This window comes from Phragmites australis, chromosome 1 (assembly GCF_958298935.1).
Source record: "Phragmites australis chromosome 1, lpPhrAust1.1, whole genome shotgun sequence".
In the NCBI taxonomy this organism is placed as follows: domain Eukaryota; kingdom Viridiplantae; phylum Streptophyta; class Magnoliopsida; order Poales; family Poaceae; genus Phragmites; species Phragmites australis.
Window position 1 is genome coordinate 55849275 of NC_084921.1, and position 13751 is coordinate 55863025.

Here is a 13751-nt window from a genome sequence, read left to right on the forward strand (position 1 = left end):
CATTTCGTAATAACAAAGTTTTTTTACCACCGGAGGACTGCATGAGTTACTTTATTTTTTAAAAATAAAAAGCTTTATTAACTCTTATTGTTACATCAAAATAATACAACCGCATAATAATATACTCTCAGCTTCTGCATATCACATATGCACATAGCTAAAAGACAATAAAATAAAAACGCTAAGAATAAAGAAGAAGAGCCGATCAAGCTGAAAAGAGATCCTTGCATCTATGGTTATTATGCTTAGGCATGAATCTGGGGTCTAGACTGCTAACTAAACTAGGTGAAGAGCTTCCTGGCCACTTTCTCCAGACGTATGCATGCCGAAGTAACCGGTCAACACTGCTTCTGTCGTTGTAGTACAGATCACAAATGGAGCCAACGTGTAGTAGTAAAATAATCTGCAAAGGATGCAAAGATATTTTTGTTGTTAAAGATAATATCATTTCTGCATAGCTATATAGATTAATAGAAAGTGATCGTCGCTGCCAGTATATTGACTTTCAAATTTTTATTAAGATCCTGAAGCTAATTTCTAAACATATTCGGTACACTGCACGGTTGGTAAAGATTGAACCATGCAGACCATGCGAAGCGACAATCAAAGAAGATGTGCTTAATGATCTCTTTTTTTTTTTAGTGAAGCAGCACTTCTGATATTCTTGATATCGTCTTTTATTAGGTTATCCTTTGTGTAAATATCAAAAGAAGATTTTAATTTTTAATGGTGTTTTTAATTTGCAAATTTGACTTTTCTAGATTGGCTTGTCACATTGCACAAGTACCCTATATAGAGAGTTAACTGAGAAATTTTCTGATTGGTTTAAGTTCCATTTAAACTCATTTCGTCCCTCGAGTAATGTGATGTTGTTAAGGTGTATCATCAACTCGTCCCACACCACCAATTTCGGGTCAATGAGGTCCCGCTGAAGAAAATATTCAAAGAGAATGACTCCGTCACCTTAGCAACTGAGTCTTACTTGTTGCAAACAATATTAAATAAGATAAGATAGGGCATTGGTCTCTTAAAAGTAAATTGGCTAACTATTAACCAGGTTAAGGAAATATGGAGTCAGCAGTTGGGAGGATGGGATTTTGTACAAAAATGGGTAAATAAACTTAGCTCATTAAGACAGTCGGGAAGGAGAATGAAAGTACAAAACTCCGGATCATTGACCTCAGATTATGTAATTTATTAGTTGTTGGAAAGAAAGGAAACATATTATTGTTGAGTGCTGGTTAGGACAGTACTCCATTTTTCAAGTGGAAATATTTTCTGAATTATTATTATATTATGATCCAGTACAGGTGATGGACTTGTATCTGTTGTCTTGAAAAAAAAAGACAGCGGTGCATCATCTAAAAGAACACAGTGGTGCATGATATGCAGTCAAATGCTCTACCACTGAGCTATGGACCCAATCGCGTATATTTTTCTCCACTAGGTACCCAAACTCATTCCAGGGGGACGTGTCCAACTGACTCCAGATGCGAAGCACACTTGTTTACTATTTTTCTGTTCTTTACCTTTTTTTTAATTCCACTTGTGTGCTAGTTATTGGTCTTAAAAAACTAAATTTTTAAGACAATATTCCATAAAATTACACATTTGTTATGCAGTTATCAAAGAACTACACTTTAGAGCATTATCACTTCAATTAACAAACTTCTGTCATTCTGAACTTACATTGTGTTGATAGCATCACAATATCACATCCTTATCACTAAATGACATCGGTGTATGCTGGAACAGATGATATAACTTTGAATATATTTCCTACAGGAAACTTACCCTTACTACATGTTTTGGAAGATTCTAAACATGAGCTCAAACTTCATGTTAAAATTCTTTTGAGAAGTCCAAGTCAAATCCCCCTCCCCCTCCCCCTCCTTAAAAAAACACAAAATTCACATCCAAACATGCTTAGTAACAATTCCCGTATTTTAGATTCTTGTGGACTCCAAGAGCCGGCGCATTTCAATCCTACACTTTCCCCTATCCCCATGTGTTCCCCTTCCTTTTTTTTCTCGACTTATTGATGCACTGCATCCTATTACTTCCTTGAATTTGGATAAATTGTGTTGAATACAGTTTCAAGGTGCTTATCAAACATAATGACAGGAAAATGAACCAAAATATTGAGAAAATACAGAATATGCGTGCAAAGAACACACATTCTGTGTTCATTACTGATATGTTAGAATTGGATGGCATTGTCCATTAGTATTATGGGATCATTTCATTTACTTAAACAAACCAAACACTCTTCCAGAAAAAGATCATCCCAATATCAATTTATTCACATCTGACAAGGTCCGTCGTAGTATTTCGTAGCACATGCCGTGATTACTATTCTGCGATATCAGCAGAGCAACAGCGGCTCCGCCTCGTCTCCCCCGTCCAAGACTCTAAACCCATCGACCTCCACAAGAATCCAAGATGAGCAGCGGCGCCGGCTCCTCCTCTGCCGCCGGCAAAGGTTCCCCTGTCCAAGAAAAACCCAGAGGTCGTTGGGGAGGACTAACGAGTCCATTGATCATGATGCAACATTCGCTACATGTTCTTGCTACGAACGTGCAAAGAAAAATCGAAACTTTCTCGTGCCGTTGGTCCAAAAACGTAGACTTTATGTTCAAATTCATGCGAAATCGCTTCCGATCCATAGATCGCAAGACAGATACATATTTTCTGTACCAACTACATGTTCCCTCCACCTGTCCCCCGGGCCCTCCCTCTCCAGATGCCGCTCCCGCTCCCCACCTCGTAGACTCCGCCGCGAACACTCCCCCTGATCTCCGGCGAAACCCCAAGCAGTGCGAGGGATCCAATGGAGGTGGAGGGGCAGTGGGTGCTCATGGCGACGGGGCGGTCGCCGACCAACATCGCCGTCATCAAGTACTGGGGGAAGCGCGACGAGGCGCTCATCCTCCCCGTCAACGACAGTATCAGCGTCACCCTCGACCCCGACCACCTCTCCGCCACCACCACCGTCGCTGTCAGCCCTTCCTTCCCCTCCGACCGCATGTGGCTCAACGCCAAGGTGCGTCACTCATTGCATTTGGGACTACCTCACCTCACGCCGCTTTCACCCTTTGCCCCCGCCCCAGCCGCTCCGGCTGTTTAGTTGTTTGATTCGAGGGTCATCGCCGCTCTTTGATTTGTCTCTGCAATCATCTGATACATTCATCGCTTGAACACAATCACACCAATTTGGGTAGGAGTAGGATTGGACCTCCAAGTGTGCTAGTGTAGTCTTTTGATGCTTGTGTTGATCCAATTGGCCGTTTTTGCCTAGATCTGGATTGAATCTATTTGAAAGCTTGTTAAATTTACAATTACAAGTGGGTAGAGCTCCATTTTTTTTGTTGTTTGTTAAATAAAAAATAAGCAACCTTTCTGTTTTAGGAAAAAGTCCAACTTTGGTCCCTCATCTCTTGCCACGGTCTAAAAATGGTCCCTCATCTCCGATACCATTCTTACTTGGTCCCTCATCTCACGACACCATTCTTACTCGGTCCCTCATCTCATGACCTTGGCTAAGTTGAGGGCGGTTTCGCGTACAGCCGTGCTGACTGGGATCCTACGTGGCATGGCTGACGTGGCCGGCCTCTCTCTATTAATCAGCCTCAGAAATCCTCAATGGCATCGCGGCAATCCCTCAAAATCTGCCTCAGAAATGGAGTAGTCTCACCATCATACCAACCTCCAACCTGTGTCGTAAAACCAAATCAGCGCACACAAACCACTTCATTGCAAACAAAAATGAACCAATTTCGAGCCCAACTTACTCGATGTCGTGCACACGTGACATATCTCCTTGCTGGGTTCATGTTGGTCCAAGAAATCAAGCAGGCAGCTTTCTTACCGCAAGTACAATACACAGTCGGTGAGTAGTCCATTGGTACTTCTCTGTACAGGATAGGCAACGTCCCGTGGCCTCCACAACCGGCTCTTGAGCTTGCCGTCGACCTTACACTCCCAGAGCTCACCATTGGGGCCGGTGGCGAGGCTGGGGCGGGCAGCGGCGAATCGGTAGGGGGCTAGTGGCGAGCTAGGGGGCCGGCAGCGAGCGTGGGTGCCGACAGCGACCTTGGATTGGGGATTGGGGAGAGAGAGCACGTGAGAGAATAGAAGAGAGAGAGAGAACACGTGAGATGATGGGCCGGCCACGTCAACCACGCCACATAGGATCCTAGCATCACGACTGTACGCAAAACCGCCCTCAACTTAGCCAAGGGACAGAGTGTACACAGTGTCGTGAGATGAGGGACCAAGTATGGATGGTATTGGAGAGACGGGCCATTTTTAGACCGCAACAAGAGATGAGGGACCAAAGTTGGACATTTTCCTTTGTTTTATACGTGCTACTATCTATGGTTGCAGGGTTGCTACTTTGGACATTGACTTAGTTGCAGAGATGGAATCCTAGCATCGGACTTTAATTTGATGAAATGTAATTGTCAAAAATGGTAGTCTTTTAGTATGGTAATAAAGCTTACGTAGACTTTTGGTTTGGATTGAGCAGGAGATCTCGCTGTCAGGAGGAAGGTTTCAGAATTGCCTGAGAGAGATCCGGAAGCGTGCTCGTGATTTCGAGGATGAGAAGAAGGGGATCAGGATCAAGAAAGCGGACTGGGAGAAGTTGCATGTCCACATAGCGTCGTACAACAACTTTCCCACTGCTGCTGGTTTGGCCTCTTCGGCTGCTGGCTTTGCTTGTCTTGGTAGAGTCTCTTCTGATACCATGACACGCTCCCTCTGTTCTCATGTATAAGTTGCCAGTCACTTCACATTGTCTCTAGTGTACTTAATGATTGTTTGTGAACCAATTACATTAGCGAAAACTGTAGATATATAGTACTTTGAAAGTATATTTATGGCGATTTTACCAATACTGTAGTCATGTGCTAATCTAACTGTTTATGTGAATTTGGAGTCCAAGTTGGAAATTTTTGGGTGAAAAAGCATATTTAGGAACTGGCGGAGTAGTTTCTTATTGCCTTTGTAATGTTATTCACTTGTGAGTGCATCTCCAAGCTTTCATTTTTCAGGCTTTATGCTCGAAATTTGTCTGTTAATTTTCTGAATACACTTATGCGTGCTATCCGCAATTAGGGCAATATTCCAATTGTCCCAACACATTACTTAAATTTGCTCACCAAAAACTGTCCATGATCTTTCTTCTCTACACTATGTTTGATTGAGGTTGTATTTTGTTCTCTAGTGGCATTGAAACATGATAAATAGAAATTATTTTTCTTGGTGCTGGTATAATGTCCCACCTGGCTACAGTCCTATTTGAGTAAAGCTGATTTTTGGTCCCTAATCTCGTTCGTCCTGATTAAGAAAAGTTAGGCAGTTCTCTTCTTTCGTATGATAGATCAATTCCTTTATTTATATCCTGAAATTCAATAGTTCTATCCAGGGTGAAATTACGGTTCACTATTTCTTAGCTGCACATGAAGATTTCTACATGTTTTGCTTTCGTGAACCATGTATCACCACATAATCAATATTATTGGAATGCTGCTGCAGTTTTCACCCTCGGAAAGCTCATGAATGTGAAAGAAGATTATGGAGAACTTTCTTCAATAGCAAGGTCTGTTCATGTTATTGATACGATATCTAGTTCCACCATTTCTTGAGATAGTGCAAAAATTGTACGCTAATAACTTGTGCGTCTTGAAAACCATACTTATCTTTAGCAAACTCCATGCAGGCAGGGATCTGGGAGTGCATGCCGCAGTATATATGGTGGATTTGTGAAATGGTGTATGGGAAAAGTGAGTAATCGTATGGTTATGACAGAGAAACAGCCTAGGTTAAATGTTTGCTTGAGTGAGTGAGGCTTGATTGTTTGCTTGCAGAAAGATGATGGAAGTGACAGTATTGCGGTGCAGCTTGCTGATGAAGCACATTGGAACGATATTGTAATTATTATTGCAGTGGTATGTGATCTATATTCCGCATGACCTCCTACTACATATTCTGTTCATCATCTTGTGGCTTCAGTGATATCAATTCTGCATTGCGTAGTGACTCATTTTCATGTTTTATACCTGTACCTTTTTCCCCTTATTGCGCTCTATCTGATATCATAAATAGTTGACACATTCATTTGTGGAATTAGGTCAGTTCGAAGCAGAAGGAAACGAGTAGCACCAGTGGGATGCGGGACAGTGTTGAAACAAGTCCCCTCTTGCAATACAGGGCCCAGGTATTGTGTTTTCGTTCTGAATTGATCAATTGAACTTTGTTTTAACTGTTTACAGATTGGAGATTAAATTCCTCAACAATCATTGAAGGGGCATAATCATTTACCTTCATTTTTTAAATCTAAATATTCTTCACTGCTGTGGGACATTACCAAGTGTTTCGGCAGTTTGATATGTGGCTTTGGCTTTAACCTCTTTGTCCTGTTCTTACTGTGCACTGCACTGGTTGTTCTTATGTTTCAGACTGTAGTGCCAAGTCGGGTGTTGAAAATGGAACAGGCTATCAAGAATCGCGACTTCGAATCCTTTGCCAAGTTAACTTGTGCAGATAGCAACCAGTTTCATGCTGTATGTTTAGACACGAGCCCTCCCATTTTCTATATGAATGATACATCACACAGGTATGTTTTTAGCAGCGCGTTGGTTTGGGATTCTGTTACTGCTGAAATCCTAGAGTTAACAATTGCTGTTTCAACCAATTGCAGGATAATTAGCCTTGCAGAAAAGTGGAACCACTCGGAAGGAGCCCCACAGGTATTTTCTATTGTTCTTGAATATCTGTGGTCTTTTTATTTTTGTGAACTCTATCCAAGAAATTAACATATAGTCAGTTCTGTTGTGCTACCCTAGTGATTATTGCTCAAGTAGAACAAAACCATCGAATAAGGTTCATTACACTTTCCTGAATATATCAGTTCAAGCAGTTTGTATGCACTGATGAAAACACGTGTGACTCTTGCATCACTTGATGGAATTATTAACTTTAATAGTGAACCATGACAATATTCTTAGGATATTTCTAATATAGCACAAATTGAATTTCTTCTCATGGTTGAAAAACTTCTTTTGTTTTCCTTCTCTGATGGTCATCTTGAAGATCAGAAGGTTTGGTACTCTACCCTAGAGCAACAGATTTTTAAATGCTTCTGATGGATGTGATATCTATCAAGTTGTCTTCTATAGTTGGAAGAACCTAAAGCCCAAAGGCAGTTTTTTCCATCACATCCCTTGTGATATTAGTTCTTACTATTAAACTAATTGTGGTGTCTGATATGCATTTCGTTCATTCTGCAAGATCACTGGTACTGGTTCGTGCGTTTGATGTTATAGCGAAACCATTTATGAGTGTGGACGCAGTAGACTTTTGTCACTTCTGTGTTGTAGACCCTAATTCCGGTTGAGCATATCTAATGGCAGGTTGCCTACACCTTCGATGCTGGGCCTAACGCTGTCCTAATTGCACCAAACCGTAAAACTGCAACCCTTCTCCAGAAGCTCTTATACTATTTCCCTCCACAAGACAAGGATTTGAGCAGGTGTGCTTGATAGTTTCACAATTTAATCTGTTGTTACTGAGTGTATTGAAAGCCTCTATGGATCTATCTGATCAACATGATCTTGCAGCTATTTGGTTGGCGATAAATCAATTCTAAGCGATGCTGGATTGCATTCCATAGAAGACGTAGAGGCTCTTCCAGTGCCTCCAGAGTTGAAGATACCGGACCAGAAATTCAAGGGCGATGTTAGCTACTTCATCTGCAGCAGGCTTGGGACTGGCCCAAAGGTTGTTGCCGACGAAAGCCAAGCGTTGATTGATTCAGTCACAGGACTTCCGAAAGGGGTGTAATTTTAGATTAGTTGTTTGATACATTAGGTCTTTCTATTGGCTTTGTGTTGAGAATTAGACATATCCTGCTCTGTAGGACTGTAGATTTGATCATGTACAATTTTCCATCCATTTGGCCCTAGTGTTTGTTGCTGCATAAAGGGCGTGGCTCTTTTCAATAAAAGATACTTTCCTGCTCTCAAATATAAGTCTATTATGCGACAGTCTTCAATATTGTTGAAGAGATTGCAGTGACTACTACATTCAGCACGATAGCAGTAGAGGCAGAGAATAAGTTCCGGCCTCCAATGCAAAGCCTGTGCATGACCCGAGCCGATCGATAGACCTGTTGTGATCATGAATATCTGCTAGCTACTAGCTAGCCTTCTACTCTCCCAGCAGGAGCGACTTGACGATGATGTCGGCCACGCCGTCGGCGAGCGTGAGCAGGTGCCCGGCGTCCGGCAGCTCGTGGTAGCGGATCCACGGCAGCTCCTGCGCGATGTGGCGCGACATGATCGGCGTGACGACCAGGTCGTCCGCGTCGTGCCACAGGTGCACCGCCCCTTCCTTGCCCGGCGCCGGGTTCCTCAGCTCCAGCGGACTGTAGTCCCACTTGCCGAACGCCAGCATCATGTCCCGGTGCAGCGTCTCGAACACCCCTTGCTGCTTCACCTGAGCCTGCACGGCAACGCAAAACGCCTCGACGTACGGTCTCGTGCAACGTCCAATAGAAATAGAAATAGAAATGGTCATCGTCGTAGTACAAGCTGGCAGGTACGGTACGCACCCTGTGAGGCCGTCGCGGGCCGGCGAGCTCGGAGATGAGCTTGAGGTCCGGCGGCGAGTAGATGCGGCGGCTGCGGGCGATGAGGCTGGATGGAGGGAACCACTCCTGGGTGTTCCACCAGTAGGTCAGCCACGGCGCGTGGTGCGCGACGCTGGCCGCCCACTTGTCCTGCGGCAGCTGCGCGGCGTACGCCTTCCTCGACACGTCGGCCGGGAAGCCGCGCCACCAGAAGTTGGCTATCGGCGCCACCAGCGCCGCGCCGGCAAGCCTGAGACAGAAGCAGATTATTATAAGCTAGCTAGTATTAATCAACGTGTGGTGGTGCTTAATAATTACTACTCCATATGGGAGATTAGGAGTGTGTGCGTACCTGTGTGGGATGTGCTTGAGGCAGCTCCACACGAGCTGGCCTCCCACGGAGAAGCCGATGACGTAGAACCTGTCCCCGAGGTCGAGCTGGTCGGCGAGATCCTGGATGTCCAGAGCGTTGCTCCTCTCCGTCTTGGAGGGGTCAGGGTCGCTCTCGCCGTACCCGGGCCTGTCGTACGAGATGAGGCACACGCCCAGCTCCTCAAGAACCTCCTGAAATATAGAAATATATATATGTGTGTTGATCTCGATTAATTTGTAAAAAAAGAAAGAAAGAAAGCAAGCAAGCAAGCAAGCAGATAGATCGATCGTGATGGAACGGGAAAGGAAGTAACCTGGGAGACAGGGAGGACGTCGTGCCTGGAGGAGTTGATGCCATGGACGAAGACGATCTTGTGGTTGGCCGTTGCTCTGGGCACGCCGGACTCGAGGTAGGCGAGATGCCTCCCGTCCCTGAGCTTCACCCTGGTTGCTGTGACGGGAGGGCCTCCCGGAGTCCCGCAGATGTTGGGCGGCGGAGGCCGGAGCGCCCGCCGGTACACCAACCGTCCGAGCAAGGAGCCCAGTAGAAGCACCAATCCACTCTTGAGCAAACCTAGTGAAATACGTACAAAAAAGACATTAATTCGGCATCATTGCAAATGGCATACATAATTATTGTTCCAACACGATGGATGGAGCTAACTAAACATATATCTAAATGCATGCGATTTGCGTGTATCATCTATCATATCGATCGTTTAAGTAATTTTACCTGCATATTCAAAGATCCAACGACGATGTGCGGTGAAGCTAGCCATGCATGTGGGTTTAACTAAGTATATATCTGTGTCCTTTTCTATTTCAGTTTCATGTTAAAGTCATGCGTACGTGCTCCATTTTTATACTTGGCATATGAGGTGCCATCGAAAATTAAACAAAAGAAGCAAACGTAAACAAGCACGGAAAGAAAGTAGAGATGCTGATCCGCGTAAGAGATACAGAGAAGAATAGATAGAGGCCTTGAATTGGGCTGTGCCGTGCCGCTGTAGCAAGCACCGGTGCAGGTCAGATGCAATCTCCTCTCCTTCCCTGGGGATCTCTTGCAACAGGGGGAAAGAAAAGAAAAGAAGCAATGATGCATGCTTGGCAGAAGAGATCGATGAAGCTTCCCATGGCAAGCAGACGCAGGATGGCGCGCCAACGCGGGGACCGGGAGCAACCGCGACGATGGCCGCGGGGAGGGACAGACTGCTTCCTCCCATTCCCAGCCATCTCTCTCCTCCCCTTGGCTTCTTAATTTTTTTTGTTGCAACTGCACTGCAACCCCAACCGGATCCAATCCATGTTCGCACGCCAAATCGTGTGCCACTTTGTATGTCATCCATGAAAAACCATGCAGGTTGAAGAAATAAATTGTAATACAACTACTTCTCATTTCACCGTGAAACATATATTATACTCACATTTTTTCTAATATTGTGCACGAAGGAGAGGAGTTACAAAATTTGTTGTGTTTTCTTTTTTTTATAGGATGTATTAGAATTAAAAAAATCAAACTCCGTAAGTTTGACTAATAATTAGTCAAATTACGTGTATATATACTTGGTCAATAGATTTGTATCGAGAAGCTTGGATGATTAGTGGGAGTGGTTTGTCATATCCTAAGGTGTTAATTACATAATTAAGTATGTATAATCATTATGGTATTATGGTTTACGTGTATAATTATTATTTTTAAAACATTTGATCGGATTTTGAAGATTTTATGTTTAGAACCTTTTCATGTTTTCTCCATGCAAATGTAAGTATTTTTGTGAGTGGAAATGGTTTAGAGCTATTTAGGAAAAAAAAAACCTAAGGATGTTGGAGGAGGAGATGAATAGGAAAAGGAAGAAAAATGAAAAAGATCATTCGCACAGTCTGACCGTCCGAGCCCACGGTCTGACCACCAGCACACAATGGTTTTCCACTTAAGCCATCGACCGGTCTCACTCTCACTTCCTTCTCACTCTCACTCACTCTTCACACGAACCAAGGGAGAGAAGGGAGAGGACGGCCCCAATGACCAGAAATCGACGGGAGAGGCTCCTCCGAGTTTCCGAAGGCTTCCCCGAGCTCATCCCCTTCCTCATCTTCACCGAATGAGTTTCTACGCGCGTTCATCCACTCTGAGCCCGTACGCCACCCCGAAGCTCCATCTCCGAATTGGAGCTTCTTCGGAGTGATCCCCTCAAATAGAAAGCTTCCCTACGCTAAGGTGAGGCATCTCCTGCTATTTTCCCATTATTCTCGAGCCCTAATCGGTCCCCATTCCTTTTAGGGTCGAGCTCCACCATATCCCATCCATAGAGCTTTCTAAGTTTAGCTTAGTGAATATTGTCCAAACCACCATAGAAGCACTCCATTAGTCTCCTAGAGCGTTTTTGGTATCTTTCGTGGTCAAAGGCATCGTCGGAGCCTTCATCGGCGACCTCGCCAAGGTGCTGCCGGCAGGGACTTGCGGTCTGACCACCGCTCAGGCTGGTCTAACCGCCGGTTGTAGGTCAAAATCTCAATCAAACTCCGTAGTCACGAGTCAGACCGCCACTAGGGTCAGTCTGATCGCCAGACCACGTGGTCTGACCGCACAAGGGTTTGGTCTGACTGCCATAGCACAAATCTCTCTGCAACCCGACAGTCTGACTGCCACTTCTTCCGGTCTGATCGCCAGATGCACTGTGCACTGTAGTATTTAGTTGTTCTCAAATCTTTTCTAAACCCATTCGTTTGCCAGTCTTTTGCAAATGCTTTGAAATACGACGCTTTTCATACCATTTGTGGTTCATGCATCATAAGCATATATTTCCATCATCATTTTCTTATTAGATGCATTCTCGACTTATTTAGAGAGCGATACGCCGACGGTTCAAGTGATCAAAGGTGACACCGAACCACTGGAGTTTTGTGAGTGTTGCGCAGGAAGTGTCAGGAAGGTACCGGAGCAGTAAGACAAGCATTTAAGAATATTTCACCTTATAATTTGGATCATGTGGAGTCTAAACTAATAAATTATTGCTTATGTAAGTTATACATGTTAACATTCCAATATCAAGTTATAAGGGTAGAACCTATATTGCTGTATTAATTCTAACTCGATCTTATTAATGATCCTTATCCTTGTAACTAGGGTACAATATTGTTGATGTCTAACTTAAAAGGTTGACCGAAATGCTTAGAAATGCATAGGTTCTCGGTAGAAGTCGAGCAGTGGTTCAACCATTGTTCGTGAGTTTAGGGCTTATTTATTGTTCACAAGAATAATGATGATGTTGTGAAGTATAAGTTGTGAAGATGAGACGAGATGTGGACGATGCTAGGGGTAGGTCGGGAAAGAAACCCGAATGAAATAAACCGCTTGTATCATTTAAGTACCGACCATTATTGAAGTTGGCTCTAGCACTTTTCGTACTAACCACATATCTGATTATGGGAAGGATGATTATGGGAAGGATGAGCCGAATACTTCGTGTAGTTGTGACCATTTGGCTTGCATGTTTCTGGTGTCATGGACATAATAGGTTTGTAGAGGTATCTAGTTTACTCTGACAGTAGTTCTAGATGACCCCCGCACCTAAAGTTGCATGTTCAAACAGTTGGAGCTTACTTGAAAAAGGTTATCACGAGTATCCCTTGTGTGGACCTATGTGGTCACACAAGCCGAATGGTCCGCATGATGTGTGGGTAAAGATGTACTCCCTGCAGGGTATAAGAACAATTTGAATTACCATGCTCTTAGTCATGAGCATACTTTTGTCTATTTGCAATAGTCATAGAGTTTGATGTAGGAAGATGGTATGGTATGTCGGGAAATAGTTGATGATGACTATTGTTGAGACAGGATAGTTCTGTTCCAGATATGTTCATGATGTTGATTTTAGGATAGAATGGTATATGTAGTTAAGTGTAGATGCTCACATCTTTGTGTCAACACTTGCTTTTATATATGAATTTACTTAACCTTGTGGTCGATTCCTTGCTAACTCATCCAAATGCATAATCCTAGGAGTCGGAATATTATATGTACTGCGAGTATCTTTATACTCACGCTGCTTTTACAGGTGCTACAGGTGAGGAGGAGCTAGTGTTTGGTTACTTTATGCCCGCTGATGTAGGTGACGGGTAGAAGTAGTGCAAACTACTCGAGTGACAAGGTTTTGGGGTGATGCCTCAGGGCAAATAACTTCACTCATCTTTTGTTGTTTATAGATTTTATTTTTCGCTGTGTAGTATCTCTATGTGGCTAGGAGGTGAGACTGTTTTTTATCCTCCTAGTGTTCAAGTGTTGTAAATTATTGTAAATAATAATCATCTAAAGACTTGTAATATAATTTCATTACTCGCTGTTTATTAAGCTTTGTTGTGATAACATATGTTGCGAAGGCGTGTGTTCTGATCTTAGACATAAAACACATGTCAGGACTACCGAGATGGTATTCTGACTAATCATTGCGACCGCGATTATGTAAATGATCGACTCAATGATTATCAGAATATTATTTGGATGGTTCCTCATATGGTTGTACCTCCTACTCACCAGGATTGCTTCTTGCGTGTCTCACTAAGTCAGAATTTTCTTTCAGTGATGAGTACTACGTGTCTACTGAATGTGTGTATATATATATATCAAACAGATCTTTTAAGTGTGTGTTTGTTTTATATTGTGATTCTAACAATCTAAATTTTGATTCTCACAATTTAGAATCTGAATTGTACAATCTAAAATAAACAGCAATAGATTATTAGGATC

General features: G+C 43.3%; 2 protein-coding genes across 2 annotated transcripts; one reads left to right on the forward strand and one right to left on the reverse strand.

Annotated features, from left to right (window-relative positions):
- Positions 1-2682: 2682 nt before the first annotated feature.
- LOC133929417 (diphosphomevalonate decarboxylase MVD2, peroxisomal-like) lies at positions 2683-8033 on the forward strand. Its single transcript, XM_062376163.1, has 10 exons — positions 2683-3043; positions 4529-4727; positions 5539-5602; positions 5723-5786; positions 5871-5951; positions 6134-6220; positions 6462-6619; positions 6704-6752; positions 7416-7534; positions 7623-8033. Exons 1-10 carry the CDS (start codon positions 2831-2833, stop codon positions 7843-7845), a joined length of 1257 nt encoding a protein of 418 aa, XP_062232147.1. The 5' UTR covers positions 2683-2830; the 3' UTR covers positions 7846-8033.
- LOC133886531 (uncharacterized) lies at positions 8022-10227 on the reverse strand. The gene is made up of 5 exons (XM_062326208.1): positions 10002-10227; positions 9304-9578; positions 8985-9196; positions 8615-8882; positions 8022-8505 (listed from the first exon to the last, which is right to left on the reverse strand). The coding sequence occupies exons 1-5, from the start codon at positions 10225-10227 to the stop codon at positions 8212-8214; spliced, it is 1275 nt and encodes a 424-aa protein (XP_062182192.1). The 3' UTR covers positions 8022-8211.
- Positions 10228-13751: the final 3524 nt, after the last annotated feature.

What these genes read in the sequence shown, in the direction of transcription:
- LOC133929417 (XM_062376163.1), top strand. Translation starts at nt 2,831, where the DNA reads ATGGAGGTGGAGGGGCAGTGGGTGCTCATGGCGACGGGGCGGTCGCCG. An exon ending in GCATGTGGCTCAACGCCAAG is followed by an intron (nt 3,044 to 4,528) that starts GTGCGTCACTCA and finishes TGGATTGAGCAG; the next exon opens with GAGATCTCGCTGTCAGGAGG. An exon ending in TGAAATGGTGTATGGGAAAA is followed by an intron (nt 5,787 to 5,870) that starts GTGAGTAATCGT and finishes GTTTGCTTGCAG; the next exon opens with AAAGATGATGGAAGTGACAG.
- LOC133886531 (XM_062326208.1), bottom strand. Translation starts at nt 10,227, where the DNA reads ATGGGAGGAAGCAGTCTGTCCCTCCCCGCGGCCATCGTCGCGGTTGCT. An exon ending in CTCAAGCACATCCCACACAG is followed by an intron (nt 8,883 to 8,984) that starts GTACGCACACAC and finishes CTTCTGTCTCAG; the next exon opens with GCTTGCCGGCGCGGCGCTGG. An exon ending in GCCCGCGACGGCCTCACAGG is followed by an intron (nt 8,506 to 8,614) that starts GTGCGTACCGTA and finishes GTTGCCGTGCAG; the next exon opens with GCTCAGGTGAAGCAGCAAGG.